Source organism: Armigeres subalbatus, chromosome 3 (genome assembly GCF_024139115.2).
Source record: "Armigeres subalbatus isolate Guangzhou_Male chromosome 3, GZ_Asu_2, whole genome shotgun sequence".
Taxonomy (NCBI): Eukaryota; Metazoa; Arthropoda; class Insecta; order Diptera; family Culicidae; genus Armigeres; species Armigeres subalbatus.
This window is the reverse complement of record NC_085141.1, coordinates 216,701,033-216,727,507: the sequence shown is the minus strand read 5'-3', so window position 1 is coordinate 216,727,507 and position 26,475 is coordinate 216,701,033. Positions and strand designations below refer to the sequence as shown.

Genomic DNA, 26,475 nt, shown 5'->3' with positions numbered 1-26,475 from the left:
TTTATCATTTGACTATCATTATTGTTAATTATGAAATCATACACAAACGGACATGGCAATAATCGTTACAGTCCACCATAGGTAGTGGTTTCCCAACTATCCTTAAACTCATCAGATTTCGTAAAATTTGACAATTCACTCAAAGTTTTATATACCTATTCCGAAACATTTATGAAATGCTGGTTAATTTATTTTTATTTATTGAATTTGTTTAAATTTATTTTAAGTTCATAATTGTAATGGTGATTAATTATTAATACGACAATCAGTCAAGGTGTTTTTTACTTCGCACTACATATAGAGTAACGGATTTACGAACACGTTATACAAATTTTTGCACAGCACTACCTATGATGCTCGCCTAATTCACATCTAGTCTACTTGTCTGTGCTTAGATTCGTCTACTTACTTGTACTCCAGTCCATGCGAGGAAGGTCGTTCGCCATGAATCAGCGGCGTCGGTTCGAAGATGCAAACTTTGTCTTCGTAGGCGGCAGCGATTTTACCCGTATCAGTGCTGCAATCGAGTGCCGAGATCCGTATGTAGTTGTGCACCGCCCCGGGGATAATCTGCACCCGTTCGAAATTACTCGCTAGGATAACGATATTACATCCCGCAGCGTACGCCTGTTGTTCAGTTTTATGAGCAAAACACAAAAACAAGCATATCAATAACGTTGTCCCATGATAGTAATAAACCAATTAGGTCTACGTGCCTATGGTGAATCAACATCCAACCATTTTCCTCCGTTTCACGATGACGATAAGGGAAAGATAATGTAGATTTGCTTTCTTTTGCCAATAGTTTTGAATGAATATTCGAGTTAGAGCACCATTTCATTCATGACCGGGGCGAACTTCTAAGCACTATGTTTTTAACAACCTTATCGAACTATTAGATTGTGTTCTGATAATTGATAACTGTGAAGCACGATAAACATAGACATGTGGTTATTTACTAGGAAATGCGATTTTTCGCCTTTTTCGTAGTACACAATTTCCAGATTCCCGGTTTTTACTGGTTGGGAGAGGTTTGAAGAACTGACACTAAAATTATCATATTGGCAGATTTAATTAGAAAATAATTTCCTATTTATAAGACATATATGTTTCCTGCCTGGGGGAGAGGACCAAATGGAATGTCCATATTTGTCACATCTGAAACCAAAGAAATTAGATTTAGCAATAAACTCTTTAAATTGTTCCAGATTGTGCACAAGATTTGTTTTATAAAAGGGAATAAACAAATATATGCAGATGTCACAACGAAAAATTCCCCTCACGTCTTGAAGTTACTTACACGCAATTTCCACTCTGAATTCTTCAAGACAAGATTATCTTAAATGTCCTTTCAGGGGTAAACGGAAATCTGCAACCAGACACCTGAGGAGGTACTCAGGTAGTGTGGGGATATGTATGTCATATAACTCTTACCCGACCCACTAAAACCAAAATCCTGTCACCAGTTCGTATCCCTTGGCCCGCACTCAAGCAATACATCAGGAGGGACTATTGAGAACGCTCACGCCTATGTTAACGCACTCAATGTTATTACACATAACATCGACTTCAAGGGTGGCTACCTCACCACCCGTCGATCGCAAGCTATGATAGTAACCTAACGGTCCGTATCATAATCTCACGTTGGAGACGAGCACCCCGACAACAACCACCGCGCGTGAACCGCAATGACCTCTATATCTACATACTGAGGTCCCCGCAGCCCACCCGCGACATGTTGGTTGTCGGGGTGAGCAAAGTGTTCACTGCATCACAGGTGCCCTTACTGCACTCGTTGGTTTTGTTCAAGACGCCACCACCGCTGCAGTTTCGACATAATCTGTTGAGATGCTGTGTTCACGGCATTCCATATAGCTTCTTCCCGGCACATCATCTCGACGAGGTTGTCTGGGGTTGTATCCATACTACTAATAAGCAGCATGGTATTGCGTTCTACCTCGAATCGCGGGCATGCGAACATCACATACTCTGCCGATTCTACCTCACCTACACATTCAGGACACTCCGCAGAATCTGCGAAGCCAAACCTGTGTAGGAATTTCTTAAAGCAGCCATGTTCAGACAACACCTGTGTTAGGTGGAAGTTGACTTGACCATGCTTCCTATCAACCCAGTTGGACACATCTGGAATCAGTCTGTGGGTCCAACGACCTTTGACTGCGGTGTCCCATGCTCTTTGCCATTTGAGCAACGAAGCTGCTCTCTTGACACGTCGCACTTGCACCGAGTCCCTTTCGTTGTAGCACTCCACATCCTCCTCTAGGAGTGTGTCTATCGGCATCATTCCAGCTATAACGCACACCGCCTCATATGATATGGTGCGATATGCGCTCGCGACACGTAGGCACATCAGCCGGTGTACTCTGATCAATTTCTTTACATTGTACTCGGCTTTTAGTGCTACGGCCCATGCCGGCACGCCATAACGGATGATAGACAATGCTACGCCAGCTATCAGCCTACGCACTTGACTATGCACCGCCGATCTGTTGGACATCATTCGTGATAAAGATTTTATCGCCAATGAAGCCCGCTGACATGCATAATCGACGTGACTCGTAAAATTGAGCTTATCATCGATCATCACGCCCAGATGCTTGAGAGACCTCACGGAGTTAACTGTGCAGGTCCCTACTCTTATCCTAGTCTGTTGCAACCGCGGCGGTTATGCACTACCACGACTTCCGTCTTGTGGTGTGCAAGGGATAACCGTCTCGAGTTGAGCCATTCCTCCACTCTGCCAATCGCGTATGAAGCCTTCAATCTAACTTCGTCGAGAGTGTCACCTGCTACTTCTAGCATTACGTCATCCGCGAAGCCTTCTATCTTCACTCCGGCCGGGAGACTTAGGCGTAATACTCCATCGTACATAATATTCCACAGAACCGGTCCGAGGATCGATCCCTGTGGAACACCCGCTGACACTACGATCGACTTTCGACCGGCATCAGTGTCGTATAACAGCACCCTATTCTGAAAATAGCTTTTCAGTATCCTGCACAGGTAATCCGGAACTCTCAATCGGTGCAGGGAGTCAGCAATTGCTGCCCAGCTAGCATTGTTAAACGCGTTTTTTACATCAAGTGTAATCAACGCGCAGTACCTAATACCTCTTCTGTTTAAACCTCTCGCTATCTTGGCCGTATCCGTTACCGCTCGAATTGCTTCGATGGTAGAACGGCCCTTACGGAAGCCATACTGGTTGCTAGATAAGCCACCAGCACACTCTGTATAGGCCGACAATCTATTCAGAATGACCCTCTCTAGCAGCTTTCCAGCTGTGTCGAGTAGGCAAATTGGTCTGTATGCCGAAGGATCCTCCGGCTGTTTGCCAGGCTTCGGTAATAGCACCAATTTCTGCCGTTTCCATCGATCTGGGAAGTTTCCTTCGTCCATGCATCTCTGGAGGCAGCTCCTGAACATATCTGGATTGGCAAGAATGGCGTGTTTAAGGGCCAGGTTTGGAATACCATCCGGGCCTGGCGCCTTATTGAGCTTAAGTTTTCTTGCGGCTACGATAAGCTCTTCGTTAGTCACTAGCGGTACCACGTCGACTGACTCGTACGGTGTAGCGGGCCAGTCCGATGGTTCATGTGTCGGAAACAGTCCCTCTACTATACTGGCTAACAGCTCTGGGGATCTTTCAGGAGGTGTGCTATTGGTCCTAGACATCACTATCCTGTATGCATCGCCCCACGGGGTGTCATTCGCCATCCTGCACAGCTGTTCGAAGCAGGCTCGCTTGCTACATTTAATCTCGTAGTTCAGGGCTCTGCTCGCTGTCCGGAATACCCCTCGTCTATCGAGTCGCTCAGCGTCTGTTCTAGCACGTCGCAACCTTCTTTTAGCTTTAAGACAGGTTCTACGAAGATCTGCAATCGTGTCAGACCACCAGTACACTGGTTGTCGATTTCCTGGGGCTGGGTCTTCCTTGGCATCGCCACGTCGCAAGCACGTGTAAGTACTTCCGTCAGGTCGTTACCGCTTAGTCCTGTAGTCCTACTCTCCCAGCGCAGCGCCTCCACCAACAGCTCTTGATTGAACTGTGACGTGCGCCATCCGGGATCCGTTGCACCACCTCTTCTCGTCGTAGTTCTCCGGGTATACTCGACCATAAAACGTACTTCCTGATGGTCGCTAGAAGTATGGCCCTCGTGGACCATCCATCTCGGTTCTTCAGTCCATCCTGCGCTGCAGAAGGTGACATCGATACATGAATCACCGCTCGGTCCTCTGAACGTTGGCACTTGACCTTCGTTCAGCAGAACTACGTTCAATACCGCTAGTGACTCTAACAGGATATGACCTCTAGCGTTAGTAAACCGGGAACCCCAGTCCACTGCCCACGCATTGAAGTCACCTGCTACAACTACTGGTTTAAGGCCAGTTAGCTTCGCCGCAAGAGTATCAACTACCCTAGTGTACTGCTCTATACTCCATCTAGGAGGACAGTAGCAGCTACAAAAGTAAACACCGTTTACCTTTGCTATGACGAAACCCTCATCGTTAGGCGAAGATATTATCTTCTGGATGGGGTAGCGCCCACAAGTCCAGATTCCCACCATACCGGACTTGTCCGCAATCCAGCTGCCGTTTCCAGCAGGGATGCGGTATGGGTCGGACAGCAAGGCAACATCAGCTTTACACTCGATAACCGACTGTTGTAGCAGCAGCTGGGCCGCCTCGCAGTGGTTCAAGTTTAGCTGTGTTACTTGCATGTCTGGACCCTTCTAGAGGCCGGACAGGCCTGCGCACCAGTGAGATGCCTGTTGTCTGCCCCGTAGGACAGATCAGGCATCTCGGTGCAACCTGGCAGGTGCGAGCCTGGTGGTTTTCGGCTCCGCACCTACGGCACAGCTTACTACGGTCAGGTCCCTTACAGTCATAGGACTTATGACCGTGGCCAAGGCACCTGTAGCAGGCCTGATTGGGTTGGCTTGTGCTCAGCGAGCACACCGACCAACCCACCTTCAGTTTTACCTTATCCAGCACCTTCTTGGCCTCAGCCATAGGTACTTGGAATGAGGCAACCTGCATTCCCGCAAAGCCTTTGCGTAACCGAATCGCGGATTCCTGGATCTCGACATTACACTGATCCTTCAGTGCGTCTACCAGGTCTCCGGCTTCGGTTATTTCATCCATGCCCTTGCACTGGATGTTCAGGACTGGGCACAGGGCTCTAACCTGGACCCTGTCACCCAGGACCTCTTCCGTCAACTTTTTATACTCGGAACTCTTCCGAGTAGCATCCCGCTTACAGACCCTTTGGCCTTCTGACATCAGCTAGAGTGAGGGGGTGCGACATGGGGGCCTGCCTAGGATGCGGTGGAGTTTGACAGTGGGCTCTGTTGAACTTCTATAAAAAAAGCTGCATGTATCCGCAAAAGCAGGCCCTATTAAAGCGAGCGTGTGCCGCTAAAACCGCACTATCTTATCCTAGTCATGCAGTGGGGAGACTTCAATCAATCCTACATGAGCGTCTGTTCCCCATGTTAGGGGCGGCGCAAAACAGCATCTGACCCGTAGCGGGCGGCTGAACAAGAAATACGGTGTCACGTTAGCTATTCTTAAGATGACAGCCCCATCTCGTAGCTAGGTATCGCTGCCCTGTTAAGGCGGCATACCGAAAAATCAACAATCAACCCCGAAAAATGTAATCGAAAATACAACAATTGGCAAAGGACACGGCAATGTTTAACGGAAACTGAATGGAAACTCGATACTTGGAATGTTAGTACCCTGTTAGAACTAGAACCTGTACGAAGGAAGTCCGATAACGAGGAACAGGAGAACGGGAATTCCGCGCGGTTGTCCCAATTGCTGGTACGCCATTCAAGTATCACATCGTCTGCAGTGGCGGCGAGAAAGCAGATCATGGATAAGAAAATTATTTTGAGCTTTTTAGTGGAATGTTTTCACCTGTCATAAGACGAGTTAAAACAATCCCATTGAATTCCACCACTTAATTGTATCCTGACAGATACGTATTTCGACCTCAACAGTAAGGCCGTCTTCAGTGTCTCGTACTTGACTCGACTCATGGGCAGATCATGGAGTTGGTTTCTTCTTTCATGGAGTTCTTCAGCCCAGTCATTTGCAAGGAGAGCCTCCACGCAACTACCAATGACAACGGCCTGAGGCTAGTCAATTTTGCCGCAACCAGAGAAATGGCACCTATTTTGCACGCAAGAATATTTGAAAGCGCACCTGGAGACACCCAAATGGCGATACAAATATCGACTCTGGCCACTATCTGGTGGTATGTGAGATTCGCGGGACGCTGTCCAGCATCACAGGTTCTAGGTGTGAGCAGTGTTGGTAAAAACTCAAATTCTCAAAGCTCATCTACGATTAAAAAAAAAATCACCCGACTCAGGGCCCAGAGAATCGTATCGTCCATGATTCGACTCGCGATTATTCATACGCAAACATAAAATACGCCTCGATTGGGTATTGACACTTTTTGGAGCAAAATCAATTTTCGGTGAATGAGCGAAACATGCGATTCTGCGTGAAAAAACTCATGCGCGATGCTCTCCATGCAGAATTACAACCGAGTCAGCCAGTCAGTCAGTTTCAGCCCTATGCTAAGAGCTCATGTTTAGCGTAGCCAACACCAACACCAACGCCGAGTAACGTACGTCAAATCTAAAACAGCTTAACATCATAAAAACATCCAAATTCAGCTTTCTTAAATATTCAACTTTAATCGGGAATATTAACTAAATATGACTAATGAGTTTAATTGATTCAAAACTTATCTACATGATCAATTTTGATTTTACTTACATGGAGAACAACAATTTGTCTTTTATTTCACCGTGAAAAGCTTGAGCAGAATTTAAAAATAAATCCTGCTCTTTTATTGTTGTGGATATTTTCAATTATCAAGCTACAATCATTGGTGTTGTTGACGATTGTTGACATCTCATGCAACTGACAGCGGTCTATCTGCACACTGTGCCCGGGACATGGTGGCAATTTTTAGGCTAATGAGTTAGATAGGGATGTCTATAGCCTGGTCAGTTTTATTGTTTTTTTTTCTGGATTTTGTATTTACCAATATTGATTTCCTTATAGAAAATTTGTGTTTTTGCCTTTCTCGTACAACTAAGTTATACCGAAAGGCTATCATTTCACTCCAAATTCGAACTTTTGATAGAAGTCCCGGAGACCCATAGTGTTATATACCATTCGACTCAGCTCGATGAGCTGAACAAATGTCTGTCTGTCCGTGTGTGCGTGTGTGTGTGTATGTGTGTGCGTGTGTGTGTGCACAAAATGCCATAAAAAACATTAGCCAAATTTTCACATAGAAACTCTTAATCGATTTTCTTGCAACAAGTTGCATCCCACAGAGACTAAAACGCTGTTGATCACTATTAAATTTCATAATAATTGCAAATTGCAAAAAATAGATAATATTAAAATAGTGATGAGACATAGTCGCATAGAACAATAATGTGTTATGAAAAATGCCTTGCATCTATGAATATTTTTAAAGTTTATTCGTGGCTTGCTTCCATTAAAAGTTCTATCGTACTATAAAGATGCTCGTGTTGCACGCATTTAGGCATAAGTATGCTCTTCGTTCAGTTTCATAGTACTATGAAATTGCCCGAAAGTCAAAATTCGAACATAGGAAATTCGAGAAACTTTTGGCAGCGCCATCTGTCGTCTACTAGTGAAAATTTTCTATCATAACATCATAATCATCGAGGTGTAAGCATAAAGGCTACATTTATTACCTTTTTACGCAAGAAAGGCGCCATCACCGCTAGGTGGATTAATCTGGGTTTTTTTTAAAGGAACATTCTGAGTTCTTTATCATTTTTTTCTTTTAATTGCTATTTCTGCTTTTCAAAGTGCTTAATTATTTTTGGACCCGTAACGCTGGGTAGACACCTTTACGTGGTGTGTTACGGGGTAAGATCTACCACGGTTACATTGTCAGCTACAGGCAAATCCTGACTCAACGAATACCTTCCTCATTATCCAACTCCGTGGTACTTATGAGGGTGTCGCTAAGTCGGTGGCCTCTCCCTAGTTACGGTGAAAATGGGCGTGGCCAGGAGTAGTAATCCTCATGCTTTTGTTATTTTTGTTTAAGACTGGAATCAAGGAGCACTCATCTTCTTGATTTCTGATAGCATTCTAGATGAGGATCTCAAAAGTAAAACATGAGTATCACTAGTGTCCAATCTACGAATTACACCGTAACAATGCTAATGCTATGCAAAGTGCTTATTTATTTTTGTCCATGAAAATTTTGAATTATTTTTGGATACTTTATATTATTATTTGTTGCTTATACCTTCTTCATTGGCATTACATTCCCACACTGGGACATTGCCGCCCCGCAGCTTAGTGTTCATCATTAAGCACTTCCACAGTTATTAACTGCGAGGTTTCTAAGCCAAGGTACCATTTGTGCATTTGTATATCATGAGGCTAACACGATGATACTTCCATGCCCAGGGAAGTCGAGGCAATTTCCAATCCGAAAATTGTCTAGACCGGCACCGGGAATCGAACCCAGCCACCCTCAGCATGGTCTTGCTTTGTAGCCGCGCATCTTACCGCACGGCTAAGGAGGGCCCCATGTTGCTTATACCCTGATTTCTTTATATGCCCGCTATTGCATGAGTATGTATCTTGTGTGGCAAGTACAATGGATACATTATGCCCAGGGAGTCGAGAATATTTCCCACCCGAAAACATTATAGACTGTACCGAGAATCGAACTCGCCATTTCGGATTAGAAATCGCCTTTGCTCGCAATGTTAACTCTTATCTTATCTTATGGATCCTGTACACCTCCGGTGGTGCAAAGGGCCGACTTGAAAGATCTCCATCCTGAGCGATGCCCGGCTATCGCTTTAACCTGTTGCCAGGTTAGATTTCGGTCGACTTCTTTTATTTCTTTATTGAGGCTTCGCCGCCATGAGCCTCTGGGTCTGCCTCTGCTGCGATGTCCCGCTGGGTTCCAGTCTAATGCTTGCTTACAGATTTCGTTTCCGCCCCTACGTAGATTGTGGCCGACCCAGCCCCACTTCCGATCCCGAATTTCTGTTGCTATCGGCCTCTGGTGACAACGACGATGGAGCTCGTTGTTTGAGATCCAGTTGTGAGGCCACCAGGCCCGAATTATATACCGCAGGCATCTGTTAATGAACACCTGCAGCCGTTGAGTATTCTCCACTGATACACACCATGTTTCGCTGGCGTATAACAGCACAGATTTCACGTTAGAGTTGAAAATTCGTATTTTGGTGCGTTCACTTATCTGCCTGTTTTTCCAGATATTTCTTAAACTCGCAAAGGCAGCCCTTGCTTTCTTGATCCGTGCGCCTATGTCGATCTTGGTACCGCCGTCTGACGCCATTTGGCTACCAAGATATTGGAGGCTTTCAACATTCTCCACTGGTTGCCCGGCTACTGTGAAACTGGAAGGAGTCACCGTGTTTACATCCAACGATTTGGTTTTGTTGACGTTGATGACTAAACCTGCCGAGGAGGAGCGATCGGCAAGGTCGTTGAGCTTACTCTGCATATCAGAGCGCCGTTGCGCGAGTAGCGCAACGTCATCCGCCAATTCGAAGTCGTTTAGGTGCTCCATGGTTATAGGCTGCCATAACAGCCCGCGGTTTGGTTCACGGTCAATCGCATCTACCAGAATCTCATCGATTACGATGAGGAACAGTAACGGTGATAGAATACATCCTGTTAACTAGAGACCCTAAAACGCTTAGATTTCAAAATCCGCGTAAAAAAAATGGATAAACCGCAAAACCGACGTAAAAAAATCTGTTCCTGATGTCCTTTCATGTAGCTATATAGTCTTGGGCACAAGCTTATAGAATCACTGAATCCATTCAATGGGCACTTTACAGTTTTGCTGCTGACAAATTTCCAGGAGCAATGGGCAGCAGGGATTTTGTCCAAGGCCTTGACGATCCCTTCCCAGGCCATCTGGGAGTTGTGGTGCCTGCCTAGGATGTGTTGGGGTTTGACAGTGGGCTCTGTTAAAATTCCATAAAAAGCTGCATGTATCCGCAAGTAGGCTCCGCCAAAGCGACCGTGTGCCGCTCAACGCGCACAAGCCCATGTCATGGTGTTAGGTGGGACGCTAAACAGACCTGACACGACGGCCCTCCAACAACCCGACTAGGAAGGTGAAACAAGATTATAACATGACTGTAACAACATCAGTTAGTTATAACAACCGTTGATATAATCGAGTTATGGGGCCGTACACATATTATGTAAGCAATTATGGGGGGAGGGGGGGTTCGTCATTTTCTTACGCACCATATAAATAAAAAAAACATTTGTATGAAAAAAATCTTACAAGGAGGGAGGGGGGGGGTCAAAAAACCCAGAAAAAATGCTTACGTAATATGTGTACGACCCCTATGATAAATCATTATCACATTTTTTTTAACAAAATTATAACAGAATTAGTTATGTTTCATTGTTTTGTTGGAAAATTTAGTTTTTTTAACAACATCCTGAACCAAGTTTATAACAGCCTATGTTAGAAAAACTGTTGAACTCAGTAACACAATATGATATAAATTTGTTATTCTCTCCTGATTGGGAAGACAGGAGGTTTGCACAGGCACAATAAGCCGCTTTTTAAAACAACCATTGCAAACGACATAGAAGATAATACGACTCGATACAATCGGCAACGACCTAGGCGACGAATAAAGGATCACGATTGGAATCTTGGAACATGGAACTCCAAGTCGCTAGGCTTCGCAGCTTGCGAAGATGAATTACATCACCGCAACTTCGACGTCGATAAGGCCCTCCGTAGTCTAGCGGTAAGATGCGCGGCTATAAAGCAAGACCATGCTAAGGGGCGCTGGGTTCGATTCTCGGTGCGGGTGCGACTACCCTGGGCATAAAAGTATCAACGTGTTATCCTCGTGATATACGAATGCAGAAATGGCTTAGAAACCTCGCGGTTAATAACTGTGGAAGTGATGAATGAACACTAAGCAGCGTGGCGGCAATGTCCCAGTGGGGGATGGAATGCCAATAAGAAGAAAAAGAAGAACTTCGACGTCGTAGCGCTGCAGGAAATCTGCTGCACAGGACAGAAAGTATGGAAAAGCGGGCATCGAGCGGCTACCTTTACCAAAGCTGTGGCACCACCAACGAGCTGGAAACCGAATTCATAGTGCTGTGCAAGATGCACCAACGGTGGCAGCCAATCAACGCAAGGATGTGCAAGCTGAGGATAAAAGGCCGTTTCTTCAGCTATAGCATCATCAACGTGCACTGCCCGACGCGACGACTAGAAAGAAGCATTCTATGCACAGCTGGAGCAGATATACGATGAATGCCCACTGCGGGACGTCAACATCGTCATCGGTGACATGAACGCTCAGGTAGGAAGGGAGGAAATGTATAGACCGGTCATCGGACCGGACAGTCTGCATACCGCATCGAACGACAACGGCCAACAATGCATAAGCTTTACAGCATCCCGCGGAATGATAGCCCGAAGCACTTTCTTCCCCCGCAAGAATATCCACAAGGCCACATGGAAATCACCTAATCAAGTAGCGGAAAACCAAATCGATCACGTTCTAATCGACGGTAAATTTTTCTCCGACATCACGAACGTACGCACATACCGCAGTGCGAATATTGAATCCGACCACTACCTCGTTGCAGTATGTCTGCGCTCAAAACTCTCGACGGTGTACAACACGCGTCGAAGTCTGACACCGCGGCTTAACATTGGGCGGCTACAAGACGGTAGACTAGCCCAAGAATACGCACAGCAGGTGGAAGTGGCACTCCAAACTTGCACACCGCCAAAGATGGTCCTAAGCACCCGTCTCTCGAATACTCCGAGTGCTTGCAAGTCCTCCTCGAGCATTGTCCATGTTTCATGTCCGTAGAGGACAACCGGTCTTATTAACGTCTTGTACATGACACGTTTGGTGCGGTGACGAATCTTTTTCGACCGCAGTTTCTTCTGGAGCCCGTAGTAGGCCCGACTTCCACAGATGATGCGCCTTCGTATTTCACAACTAACGTTGTTGTCAGCCGTTAGCAAGGATCCGAGGTAGACGAATTCCTCGACCACCTCGAAGGTATCCCCGTCTATCGTAACACTGCTTCCCAGGCGGGCCCTGTCGCGCTCGGTTCCGCCCACAAGCATGTACTTTGTCTTTGACGCATTCACCACCAGTCCAACTTTTGTTGCTTCACGTTTCAGGCGGGTGTACAGTTCTGCCACCTTTGCAAATGTTCGGCCGACAATGTCCATGTCATCCGCGAAGCAAATAAATTGACTGGATCTGTTGAAAATCGTATCCCGGCTGTTACACCCGGCTCTCCGCATGACACCTTCTAGCGCAATGTTGAACAACAGGCACGAAAGTCCATCACCTTGTCTTAGTCCCCGGCGCGATTCGAACGAACTGGAGTGCTTTGCTTTGATCAGTCTGGTAAGCTTCCCAGGGAAGCTGTTCTCGTCCATAATTTTCCATAGCTCTACGCGGTCCAGTGTTGTAAAATGTCATTTGCATTCGTTTGTATAATTTTCCCAGAACTTTTTTCAGAAGGTAGCTATCAATTGGGTTGTTTAGGGGTATATATGTTTTTACATATTCTCAATATGCATAAAAAACTGAGCCTAACCTCGATTTTTCAGAATTTTTGGAGTCCCGGAACTATTTTTAATTTGCATTTTAAATTTATATGGGACCAAAAATTTGTTCTTATGCTGCATGGGCCAACTGTCATTCTATAAATGTTAGTGTCATTCTATCAATTGAAATGGCTTATTGTTTGCTGTACAAAAATGTAAATGAAAGGATTACAAATAAAATAAAAATATGTGGGAGATCAGAAAAGCATGCTCCTTATGTTAAACTAGTGAAAACCTCATATTTTTCTCTGCTAAACAACCCAATTCATGTTGTATGACGAACTTATAGCGGTTAAATGGGCCTACAACTTTGTCTAACGAGACTTTGCTGTAAATATGTAATCTGGGGCGTGGGAGGCAAAATGTCATTCAAATGACATTATGTCAAATGACACGTGACATTTTGGAGAGTTTTCACTCTCCAGCCTTTGATGTTATACTTAGAGCAATGTACCCTTGGACAAAAATATAACCCTACTCAAGCGTTATGAGTACATTCAAAATTATGGAAGAAATTTTGCTTCTAAATAAAGTTATGAACAAATTAGTCAAATGACATGCAGATGACATTTTACAAGCCTGACGCGGTCTATACTGTCGTATGCCGCCTTGAAATCAACGAACAGATGGTGCGTTGGGACCTGATATTCACGGCATTTTTGAAGGATTTGCCGTACAGTAAAGATCTGGTCCGTTGTCGAGCGGCCGTCAACGAAGCCGGCTTGATAACTTCCCGCAAACTCGTTCACTAATGGTGACAGACGACGGAAGATGATCTGGGATATCACTTTGTAGGCGGCATTAAGGATGGTGATCGCTCGAAAGTTCTCACACTCCAGTTTGTCGCCTTTCTTGTAGATGGGGCATATCACCCCTTCCTTCCACTCCTCCGGTAGCTGTTCGGTTTCCCAGATTCTGACTATCAGTTTGTGCAGGCAAGTGGCCAGCTTTTCCGGGCCCATCTTGATGAGCTCAGCTCCGATACCATCCTTACCAGCGGCTTTGTTGGTCTTTAGCTGTTGAATGGCATCCTTAACTTCCCTCAAGGTGGGGACTGGTTGGCTTCCATCGTCCGCTGATCTGACGTAGTCATCTCCTCCGCTGCCTTGACTTTCACTGCCTGTACTCTCAGCGCCATTCAGATGTTCCTCGTAGTGCTGCTTCCACCTTTCGATCACCACACGTTCGTCCGTCAAGATGCTCCCATCCTTATCCCGGCACATTTCGGCTCGCGGCACGAAGCCTTTGCGGGATGCGTTGAGCTTCTGATAGAATTTGCGTGTATCTTGAGAACGGCACAGCTGTTCCATCTCCTCGCACTCCGCTTCTTCCAGGCGGCGTTTCTTCTCCTGAAAAAGGCGGGCCTGCTGTCTCCGCTTCCGTCTATAATGTTCCACGTTCTGCCGGGTACCTTGCTGCAGCGCGACCGCCCGCGCTGCGTCCTTCTCCTCCAGAATCTGTCTGCACTCTTCGTCGAACCAATCGTTCCGTCGACTTCGACCCATATACCCGACGTTGTTCTCCGCTGCGTCGTTAATGGCTGCTTTGACTGTATTCCAGCAGTCCTCAAGAGGGGCCCCATCGAGCTCACCCTCTTCCGGCAACGCTGCCTCGAGATGCTGCGCGTATGCAGTGGCGACATCAGGTTGCTTCAGTCGCTCTAGGTCGTACCGCGGCGGTCGTCGGTACCGAACATTGTTGATGACGGATAGTTTTGGGCGCAGTTTAACCATCACCAGATAGTGGTCAGAGTCGATGTTAGCGCCACGATATGTCCTGACGTCGATAATGTCGGAGAAGTGCCGTCCATCAATCAGAACGTGGTCGATTTGTGATTCTGTCTGCAGTGGTGATCTCCAGGTGTACCGATACGGGAGGCTGTGTTGGAAGTAGGTGCTGCGAATGGCCATATTCTTGGAGGCGGCGAAATTAATTAGTCATAGGCCGTTTTCGTTCATCAGCCGGTGAGCGCTGAACTTCCCAATAGTCGGTCTAAACTCCTCCTCTTGGCCAATCTGAGCGTTCAAATCTCCTATGATGATTTTGACGTCGTGGCTTGGGCAGCTGTCGTACTCACGTTCCAGCTGCGCGTAGAATGCGTCCTTATCATCATCAGTGCTTCCGGAGTGTGGGCTATGGACGTTGATTATGCTGAAGTTGAAGAACCGGCCTTTGATCCTCAACCTGCACATTCTTTCATTGATCGGTCACCACCCGATCACGCGCCTTTGCATATCGCCCATCACTATGAAAGCTGTTCCCAGCTCGTATGTGTTGCCGCAGCTCTGGTAGATGGTATGATTACCTCTAAACGTTCGCACCATTGATCCCTTCCAACAAACCTCCTGCAGCGCTACGATGCCGAATCCACGGTCCTTACGTACGATATGTGTAAGGAAATAATTGAGAACATTCTTACAAACGAGCGTGAGGTGATCCAAAGGTGGAGGCAGCACTACGAAGAGTACCTGAATGGCGATTTTGCAGAAAAACGGTGGCGGTATGGTAATGAACCTAGGAGCACGCACGCAGGATATACGACTTCCGGCTCCGAAACTCCAGGAAATCCAAGAGAATATCGATCGGCTAAAAAACAACAAAGCCCCTGGAGTTGACCAACTACCAGGAGAGCTGTTTAAACACGGTGGTGAGGCACTGGCTAGAGCGCTGCACTGGGTCATTACCAAGATTTGGGAGGAGGAAGTTTTGCCGCAGGAGTGGATGGAAGGTGTCGTGTGTCTCATCTACCAAAAGGGCGATAAGCTGGATTGTAGCAACTACCGCGCAATCACATTGCTGAACGCCTCTCCTACAAGGTACTCTCCCAAATTGTATGTCGCCGAATAACACCAATTGCAAGAGAGTTCGTGGGCAGAACCAAGCGGGATTTATGGGTGAACGCTCCACCACAGATCAGGTGTTCGCCGTACGTCAGGTATTGTAGAAATGCTGCGAATACAAATGCCTACACATCATATATTTATGGACTTCAAAGCCGCATATGATACAATCGATCGGGGCCAACTATGGCAGCAAATGCACGAAACCGGATTTCCGGATAAACTGATACCGATGATAAAGGCGACGATGGATCGGGCGATGCGCGTAGTTCGAGTTTCAGGGGCATTCTGGGGTCGTACACTAATTACGTAAGCATTTATGGGGGGAGGGCTCCAAACAAATAAAAAAATATTTGTATGGGAAAAATCTTACATGGGAGGAGGGGGATTGAAAAACCCGGAAAAAATAGCTTACGTAATTAGTGTACGGCCCCTCTCGAGTCCCTTCGAAACGCACAGAGGGTTACGGCAAGGTGATGATCTTTCGTGTCTGCTATTCAACATCCCTTTGGAAGGAGTAATACGAAGGGCAGGGATTGACACGAGTGGTACGATTTTGACGAAGTTCGTCCAGTTATTTGGTTTCGCCGACGGCATTGATATTATGGCACGTAATTTTGAGAGGATGGAGGAAGCTTACGTCAGACTGAAAAGCGAAGCTAAACTGATTGGCCTAGTCAGCAACACGGCGGTGACGAAATCGAGGTGGTTGAAGAATTCATGTACTTTGGCTCACTGGTGATCTCCGATAACGATACCAGCAGAGAAATTCGGAGACGCATCATGGCAGGAAATCGTACGTAGTTTCGACTCCGCAAAACGCTCCGATCGAATAGAGTTTTTCGCCGTACCAAACTGACTATCTACAAATACGGATACGAGACCTGGACGATCCTCGTGGAGGACTAACGCACACTGGAAGTTTTCGAAAGGAAAGTGCTGCGTACCATCTATGGTGGGGTACAGTTGGCGGACGGTACGTGGAGGAGGCGAATGAACCACGAGTTTCATCCGTTGTTGGGAGAAACATCCATCGTTCACACCGCGAAAATCAGAAGACTGCGGTGGGCCGGGCACGTAGTCAGAATGTCGGACAGTTACCCGGTGAAAATGGTTCTCGACAATGATCCGACGGGAACAAGAAGGCGAGGTGCACAGCGAGCAAGGTGGATCGATCAGACGAGGACGATTTGCGGACTCTCCGCAGACTGCGTGGTTGGCGACGTGCAGCCATGGACCGAGCTGAATGGAAAAGACTTTTATGTATAGCACAGGCCACTCCGGCCTTAGTCTGGTAATAAATAAATAAAGTATGCCTTCAAGGGGGGTACTATCTCCACTTTTGTGGAATTGTGTTGCAGATACGCTATTGATATTACTGAATAATGGCGGTTTTCCTACCATTGAATTTGCCGACGACTATCTCACACAAGGATGTTATCGATCATTTAGTAATTTGCGTTCGATCATTTAGTAGTTTGTCAATAAATCGGGACAAATTTGCGATTTGGGCGTAACTTATTTCTTAAACAAACATGGTTTTGTGGATTCCGTAGAATGCAAGCATTTTTCTCCAAAACTAATTCCCTTACCTGCTACCCTATTCTATCGGATACATACCGTGGTTTTCTCAGGAAATGCTTGCTGTAACTGGAATTCACCTTCCAATGTTTGTTTACAAAATAAGTTACGCCCAAATCGCAAATCAATCCCGAAATCATTCCAGAAGCTGAATTTCAAAATGTGTTGTATGGTGAACTTCTAGTGCGAAGGTTTTTCTACAACTCTGCCTAATGGTTCGTTGTTTGAATTCCACTAGTAACGGAGTTACAGCTATAGTTTCAGTAACTTAGACTAAATGATAACAAAATTCCAATCATTTAAAAAAGTTACTGCCACTAGTGCTATAACTCCGTTATTAGTTGAGTTCTAACAACGAACCATTCGGCAGAGTTGTAGAAAATCCTTCGCACTAGAAGTCCCCCATACAACACATTTTGAAATTCAGCATCTGGAATGAGTTATTGACAAACTCCTAAATGATCGAACGCAAATTACTAAATGATAACATCGATACTAACGATAACATCCTTGATCTCACATTGATAGTGGATTTGTGTATTACTACTTTATTCGACCTGAAGCAAAACACTCTCCAGGTAGATCAAAGTTGGTGTCGGTTATCCGAATAAAACATCTATTGTTCTTTTCACTGAAAATTGTACCAGAAACGGTATTGGCCCATTACATCTTTTTGGTTCTGAAATCAATGTAACTGATCAGGTAAAGTATGTGGGGCCAATTCTTGATTACAATCTTTCCTGGACACCTAACATTTAGTTCAGAATCAAAAAGGCGTGTATGGCTTTCGGCCAATGCCGACGAACCTTTGGTAAAACTTGGGATCTTGAACCTAAATATATCAACTGCATTTACGCAACAGTTGTACGACCAATTTTGGCTTATGAATGTCTTGTATGGGGGCAAAAGGATGAAATGAGGACAATTCAGTCAAATTTAGCCCATCTTAAAAGGATGTGCCTAATGGCAATGACTGGTGGTGCGTTATCTTCGACTGCTCTCGAAGTTCTCTTCGATGTAGTCCCACAACACATACATCTCAACCAAGAATCATTTTCTTGTATTCACCGATTAGGATTAGGGAAACTCTTTTTCATGGAAACCAACGGCTCGCTCTTCGAAGGTATACTAGGTGCAGACGTCTATTCGCGTGAGCTGAGATTAGAATAGTTCCACTCACTGGGTAGAAATTGCACTGTCTTTCAAGCGGAAATATTTACCATAATGTGTGGAGTGAAATCCGCACTACAGCAACACAATATTGGCAAAGTAATATATTTCTGTTCAGCCAAGCAGCTGTTAAAGCTCTCGTTTCGGTCAACTCAAGGTCAAAGTAAGTAATCGCATGACGAGCTCAAATTGAGGAGCTGAAGTCAGTTAATTCACAGCTTATATAGATATGATTAATAATAAACTGCTATTATTAATAATGAACTGCCGTTACAGTGTAATACTTGTAATAAAACAGTATTTGAAGTATTTGGAAGTGAAAAGAACAGGAAATGCAAATGTCAAGGAAAAAACAGATACACGGAAGTAGTTATAAGGAGTTTATGTGCATTTGAGATAAATTAACTCATTTTGTGCAGAGACACTACTTGAGGTCCAAAAATGGACCATTACGACCGCATTTGATCCAGTGTCATTTCCGATTCCATTAAACCATTATGATTTTTAGGAGTTCAAAGCTCGGACGTTGAGTATTTTAAGATAATTCAAATTTGATTTTTTTTCTATTATTATTAGATTCCCGATGCCGGTCTATGTAATTTTCGGTTTTGGTAATTGTCTCGGCTACCCTGGGCATTAAATTATCACCGTGTTAGCCTCATAATATACGAATGCAAAAATGGTAATTGCCTCAGAAATCTCGCAGTTAATAACTGTGGAAGTGCTTTAGAGAATGAAGTATATAGATTTAGTGTGTGGGCGAAAGCTCAGTCGATTATCGGGCGAAACCCGTTAAACGGTAGAAATATAATACCATACGTATGTGTAGAAGCTAGAACGACGAGAATAAAAATGAGATGAGTTAGTTCATTTGGAGACGTCAAAGCAATCAGTAGTTTATTTTATTTCCTCCTACCGAACAGTTCTTTAAATTATAATAGTGGCGACGAGTGATAAAAAGTGTCAAGGTCAAGTTACTGTGCTACCATAGACATATTTCGGCGGACTTTGCGTTTGGCTGATGCAGAGGAAGAATCTTGCTGAAGGAAGAATCTGGAACACTTATGCTAGGGACATAGCTGGACACGTTACTAATTCTGGAAGATTTCCCTATTCTGGACAGATTATCTAACGAGTGATCCATCAGTGAGAGAATCTTTAGAACCTTAGCTTCTAACAACTGGTGAAGTGTACGTATCAGTTCAACATCTGCTGATCATTTAGCCATTGCACAGTTTGAAATTCTAAAGTGATATTTTTCACATTAGGGAGGCCATTTTGGACGCCGAGTGATTTCTTTATCTATTATCAGTTTTATTATGATGATATAATAGACTGGAACAAAGAAAAGAAACTGAATAGCAAAAGGACAATAAGTAGGCCTTCTTACTAATTCATTTTTCTTCTATTTTGTGTAGATAAAACAGCAAGAAAGTGAGACATTGCCGGTAATTCCACATCCAGCCTGCCATTTATTTCGTCAATTGACGGCTCGCGAGGTTGCTGACTGGCATTGCCGCGAGTAGGAAATCCCTCTAATCCCTGGGTCGGTAAATGCTGACGACGAGTTCCGGTGAGTTTGATCTTTTTTAACTTTTGGGAAGCTGTATCTGAAGTTATTGCCTATTAGCTAATTCCTGCTGTTGCATATTGACTTATTTATAATACCAATGGCTCAGTCCAATATTACAACCACACTGGAACCTTTTCGGAAGGGTTGTTCATTCAGTGATTGGGTGGACAGACTCAGATTTTTTTTTAACATGAATAAGGTTCCCGATGACGCCAAAAGGGATCATTTCATTACTTTAAGTGGTCCGGTGATCTTCCGAGAACTCAAGCTGTTGTATCCTAACACGGATTTAGCACAAATTGACTACACTGAAATGGTTTCCAAATTGAAAGCTAGACTAGATAAGACGGAATCAGATTTGGTACAGCGCCTAAAATTCAATGTTAGAATGCAACAGCCAGATGAGTCATTGGAGGATTTTGTATTATCAGTCAAACTTCAGGCTGAATTTTGCAACTTCGAGAACTTTAAAGAAATGGCCGTTAGAGATCGTATAGTCGCTGGGATTCGTGACAAGGCACTCCAGCAGAGACTTCTCAATGAAGAGAAACTTAGCTTGGAGAGTGCTGAGAAATTAATAGCTACCTGGGAGATTGCAAGAAATAATGCCATAAATATGGATTTTAATAGTGGGCTCGATCAAATAGCTGCACTTAAAGCTAACGGGGGATCTGGAACAAGATTGCAAAGACTAGCAGCTACTATGGAATTAGCATCTAGATCGCTACAAAATGAAGGCCGGGTTGAACGTGGCTCAGTTAAAAGCAGATTAGGTTATTCACCGTATAAAAAGGATCAATGGCGCAACAGGCAATGGCGCACAAACAATGGACAAAGCAGGCAATCGGACAATAGGCGATGGAACGATGGAATGCAGATGAATGACGAAGGTCCTCGACGATGGAAAAGTCCTGATTATTCTCAAATGGTGTGTGATTTCTGCAAAGTAAAGGGTCATATTAAGCGCAAATGCTTTAAATTGAAAAACATGAAGAGGGATGCGGTAAACAAGATGAATTCAAATGAATCAGGCGACAATCCGGAACTATATTTGAGTGAATTGGTCAACAGAATGCGCACTGAGTCGGACAGCGAGAGTGAAGTAGAGGGTGAGAATTTTTTGATTGAATGTATGCATGTGGCTTCTATTGGAAGAATTAGCGATCCTTGTTTATTAAATGTAAAGATTAATAATGTGCCGTTCAATATGGAGGTAGATTGTGGATCGTCTGTGACCGTGATGGGCAAAACCAATATTATGACTATTTCCAGAATAAGCTATCAAAAGCAAAAAACAGTTGATTGTTGTGAATGGTTCACAACTTGTTACTGAAGGAGAAGTAGATGTTACGGTGTGTTTAAAGGGAATTTCCAAGAAAATGAAACTGTTAGTACTTAATTGTGACAACTATTTCATTCCACTTTTTGGAAGACCATGGTTGGATGCTTTTTTCCCGAAATGGCGACAATTTTTCATCAATAATATAACGAGCACTACGTTAACTACACAAGAAGAAATAATTGAACAACTTAGACATAAATATAAAAGCGTTTTTGTGAAAAATTTCTCTTCTCCAATCAAAGGTTTTGAAGCCGATTTAGTAATAAAATGTCAAGATCCGATCTTTAAAAAAGCGTATAACGTCCCGTACCGGTTGAAGGATAAAGTTCTGGCTTATTTAGACAAATTGGAGAGGGAAAAGGTCATAACCCTGATCAAGACGAGTGAATGGGCATCGCCAGTTATCGTAGTGATGGAAAAAAATAACGAAATTAGATTAGTCATCGATTGTAAAGTTTCGGTGAATAAATGCATTATCCCGAATAGTTACCCATTACCAACAGCACAAGATGTTTTTGCGGGTTTGGCTAATTGCAAAGTATTTTGCTCCTTGGACCTCGAAGGAGCATACACACAGTTGTTATTATCTGACAAGTCTAGGCAATTTATGGTGATTAATACCATTAAAGGACTCTATATCTATAATAGATTGCCGCAAGGCGCGTCTTCAAGTGCGGCAATTTTCCAACAAGTCATGGATCAGGTTCTAAATGGAATAGAAAATGTTTCGGTGTATTTGGACGATGTTTTAATCGCAGGAAAGGATCTTGATGATTGTAAAACAAAGCTAATGGTGGTACTTGACAGATTGGCAAAGGCTAATATTAAAGTCAATTGGGACAAATGTAAGTTTTTTGTAAATAATTTAATACATTTAGGACACGTTATAAGTGAACATGGATTAAAACCATGTCCAGACAAAATTACTACTATAGAGGAAGCCAAAGCACCTAAAAATACTACGGAACTCAAATCATTTCTGGGTTTAATTAATTATTACCATAAATTTATACCCCGACTGTCATCTAAACTATATTATTTGTATAATTTGCTCAAAACTGGCAGTAAATTTATTTGGGACGAAAGATACAATACGGCATTTGAAGAAAGTAAAAATCGTTGATAAATACTAATTTTCTGGAATTTTATGACCCGAATAAGCCTATTGTTATTGTCTCTGATGCTTCGGGCTATGGCCTTGGAGGAGTGATGGCTCATATTATAGAAGAAGAAGAAAAACCTATATATTTCGCATCATTTTCCTTAAACGCTGCCCAGAAGAATTACCCAATTCTTCATTTGGAAGCATTGGCTTTAGTATGCACGGTGAAAAAATTTCACAAATTTCTATTTGGCAAAAAATTTTTCATCTACACAGATCATAAGCCATTGGTAGGAATATTTGGAAAAGAGGGAAAGAACTCTATTTATGCTACTCGATTACAGAGATTTGTGCTTGAAATGTCAATATACGAATTTGAAATAAGTTATAGGCCATCGGAACGAATGGGGAATGCTGACTTTTGTTCCCGCTTCCCGTTAAATGTTTCAGTCCCAGATGAGTTTGATAAGGAATTAATCGGTAGCATTAATTTTAGTGACGAATGTCCTATGGATTTTAACATGATTGCTGAAGAAACTTCAAGGGATGAATTTTTACAATCAGTCATTTTCTTCATGCAAAAGGATGGCCAACAAAAGTAGATAAAAGATATATCAATGTATTCGCTAATCAACAAGATTTGGAATTAGTAGATAAATGTCTTCTATATCAAAACAGACGATGAGAAAACAGATTTTAAAACTTTTGCACGCTAATCACTCGGGTATCGTTAAAATGAAACGGTTAGCCAGAACCAGCGTTTATTGGTTTGGTATCAATGCGGACATTGAAAGATTTGTTACTTGCTGTGATACGTGCAATAGTATGGCTATAGTTCCAAAGGTTAAAACTGAATCTAAATGGATACCAACAACACGTCCCTTCAGTAGAATTCATATTGATTTTTTTCATTTTGCTCATCACACCTTCTTATTGACAGTTGATAGCTATTCCAAATGGATAGAAGTGGATTGGATGAAAAATGGTACAGATTGTAAGAAGGTGTTAAAGAAACTTGTGGGCTTCTTCTCCAGATTTGGTTTACCAGACGTGCTAGTTTCCGATGGCGGCCCTCCCTTCAATTCTTTTGCATTTCAAATGTTTTTAAAACGGCAAGGAATAAATGTCCTCAAGAGCCCACCATATAACCCTACCAGCAATGGGCAAGCAGAGAGGTTGGTGCGAACGGTCAAAGACGTACTAAAAATTTTTTTATTAGATCCTGATTTTTCACACTTGGATTTGGAAGACCAACTACACTTATTCCTAATTAACTATAGGAACAATAGTTTGACGATGGAGGGTAATTGCCCTACACAAATGATCTTTAAATATAAACCAAAGATAATCTTAGATTTAATAAACCCTAAAATGCAGTACAAAAACTTTTTATGCTCCGATGTTATTCAGGGCAAACAAAATGATATGCAACAACAACCATTTCCCATGCATGATGAAATTCTGGTAAAAGGTGACAGGTACATTACTAGAAATGTATTAGATCCTTTTGAGAATCTGACAGAAGGAGATGAGTTATGGTATAAAAACCATAACCCACACCATACGGCTAAATGGCTTAAAGCAAGCTTTATTAAAAGGCGCTCTCTTAACTTATTTCAGATTCTAATTGGAAACGCGTTAACCATGGCCCATCGAAATCAACTACGTTTGAGTAAGGAACGAAACCCTTCCGACGGTCCAATAATACAATGGAGCAGGCAACAGCCGCAGCAAGCGAGAAGTCCCAGTTGTGACGAATTTCATGGATTTACGGAAGCAGAATTGAAAAGAGGAAAGAAGCGTAAATACGCTGTGGAGGGTAATGAAATGCCTGTAGGCTCACCGATCAGGCGATCGAAAAGGTTGAAAAGGACGAGAAAGATAGATGATAATTTTGTATACTCAAGTTAAAATAATGTGAAATTGATCACGTTCGAATTAATTATAATTTTAATAATGTACCCTTGAATTAAAAATAATTTTGAATTTTACTAAAATACAGTTATAAGAATCTTTCTAAATGGGAAGAGCTGAAGTATATAGATTTAGTGTGTGGGCGAAAGCTCAGTCGATTATCGGGCGAAACCCGTTAAACGGTAGAAATATAATACCATACGTATGTGTAGAAGCTAGAACGACGAGAATAAAAATGAGATGAGTTAGTTCATTTGGAGACGTCAAAGCAATCAGTAGTTTATTTTATTTCCTCCTACCGAACAGTTCTTTAAATTATAATAGAGAACACTGGCAATGTCCAAGTGGGGGATGTAATGTCAATAAAAAGAAGAATGTGTCTAATGACGATTACTAACCAGCACCAACCAGCACACAATTCATTGACCTAGTGCGTGAATGCACAACAAGAAAGGTAGGATTGCCAAGAATCTACGCACTACTGACTTTTTTTTTTAATTTTTACGGTAATTAAAATACGTTAAAATTTCTGTTGGCTTTTAGTAATCCTCACTTCCTACCTCTATATTGGAACATGTAGGTTATAAAGGTTTTAAGGAATTCATAAAACAAAAATTATTCACGCAAAAAAGTTGATTTTAAATCTCCCTATTTGTATCTCGCTCTTTCTTTTCAACATCCGCAAGAAAGTAGGGTAATAACTTCACTAGTTGATTTAGATTACGAATAAATGTTAACGTTTTCTTTTTTTGTAGAACAGTGTTACACAGTATTTATAATTATTTTGTCTGTGTTATTGTTACAATGCTCATTTAATTTTGATTGAAAGGTATTCTCTTCTAAATTGGCATTAAACTCTTTAGTTGCATCTGATAATATGATAATGTACTTACCAGTCGTAGCAGATTCTTATTGACAATCAAAACACTGTTATCTTTTAGTCAAACTAATGGAATGAAAACGAAACATGTAGGATATCATTCATAATCCATGCGTCATCCATGCTCAATTAACCCCATTAAAATCTGCGCGAAAAAGCAGCATCAAGAGGCGCTAATCAAATGAGATCACCGAAAAGCATTGTAATTTAGTTGGCTTCTAGGTATCTTTTATGGCAAGTAATCGTGCATATCGATATTCAAACATCACTTCAATGTTGTTTCCAGCATGTAGATTCAGCCATTCTACGCATAAATGTCCCATGTTTGTATTATTCACGATGAAACGCATAATCGGTTTTAATCATTAATAAATATAATAAATATGTATACATTGTTTCTACTGCCCTGATTTTTAAAAAATAAATGGAATGGGAAACGGAAAATCATTTTGAGTTCCCATGCAAATAAATTAATTTGGCCACAAAATTTGAAATGCAGGCAGAAGAATATTTCGTTCCTTAATTGATATGACATTAAAATTTCGATTGTAAATGGAAATATGAGACAATTATGCGTACAACGACAATCTATATTACAGAGCTCCTAGTTTCATTGATTACGCCTCCGTGTTGGTGGTTTGTGTGTATTCAATGAAGGGCGAAAATTTTTATCAGTCAAGTGACTACCGAAAGTGATTCTTTGCAGCAGGTTTTCTACGAAGACTGTCCCAACAATGATTTTTTGCTAACCTTCAAGAATGTCCCAATTTTGCTTTTTGTTTATTCATTTTCAAACAGTCACCACCTTCCATCAGATAGATATAAAATTTTCCACAACAAAGTTCTTGCCTGGCAAACGTAAAATTAGGTTGAAAGATAAGACAAATTACGTATTCTCTTCGCACTAATTCAGGCCATGATGAAATCCTTCTTCCGAGCTGCATCCCATTTTTCTCGCATCGACGGCAGACAAATTGGCACAATTATTTTAGCACTTTACGAATTGAGAGCATTTTCTTCTTCATTATCATCGTCATGGTCGCAAAACGGAGGAATGGAAGAACCCAACCAGGGGCCACAGAGACAACTCAACAATCCTCCCCTTACAGTGAATGGGACTCCTTCGACGGATCCGACGGCAAAACAACGATCGCCAGCATTGCAGGCTCCGCTTAGTATCTGGTGGCAATTCATGGTTCTTTGTGCACCGTGGATTCCTTTCTAGGCAATAGAGCCGAACTGGTGGCACATTTTACACGCACGAATTAGCACTATTTGCACCGATTTTTTACCAAAAACTCGCGAGAAGAACGAACCGAATAAACTTTTTCGCGATAGAAATCTTTTTCACCTTTCACGCACAGAAAAAATGACAACAG

General features: G+C 43.0%; 2 protein-coding genes across 5 annotated transcripts in view; one reads left to right on the top strand and one right to left on the bottom strand.

The window, feature by feature from the left end:
- LOC134219719 (dmX-like protein 2) overlaps window positions 1-26,475 on the bottom strand; it is an 88,542-nt gene extending 62,067 nt beyond the window's left edge. For 2 of the 3 annotated variants that reach the window (XM_062698554.1, XM_062698555.1), the window contains exons 1-2: window positions 26,204-26,474; window positions 410-627 (exon numbers count right to left, since the gene is read on the bottom strand). In XM_062698554.1, the coding sequence (XP_062554538.1) occupies window positions 410-627; window positions 26,204-26,290 (305 nt within the window). In that variant the 5' untranslated portion in view covers window positions 26,291-26,474. Of the gene's footprint in view, window positions 1-409; window positions 628-26,203 lie in introns of all 3 variants that reach the window. The other variant, XM_062698556.1, reaches the window with a different exon arrangement.
- Window positions 19,116-24,438, top strand: LOC134225400 (uncharacterized). 2 transcript variants are annotated; one of them, XM_062705444.1, is made up of 3 exons: window positions 19,116-19,475; window positions 19,704-20,967; window positions 23,923-24,438. In XM_062705444.1, the coding sequence occupies exons 2-3, from the start codon at window positions 19,956-19,958 to the stop codon at window positions 23,976-23,978; spliced, it is 1,068 nt and encodes a 355-aa protein (XP_062561428.1). In that variant the 5' UTR covers window positions 19,116-19,475; window positions 19,704-19,955; the 3' UTR covers window positions 23,979-24,438. The 2 variants fall into 2 exon arrangements, 1 of the variants encoding a protein (XP_062561428.1); XR_009983232.1 differs by having other exon boundaries at window positions 19,126-19,475; window positions 19,704-19,858.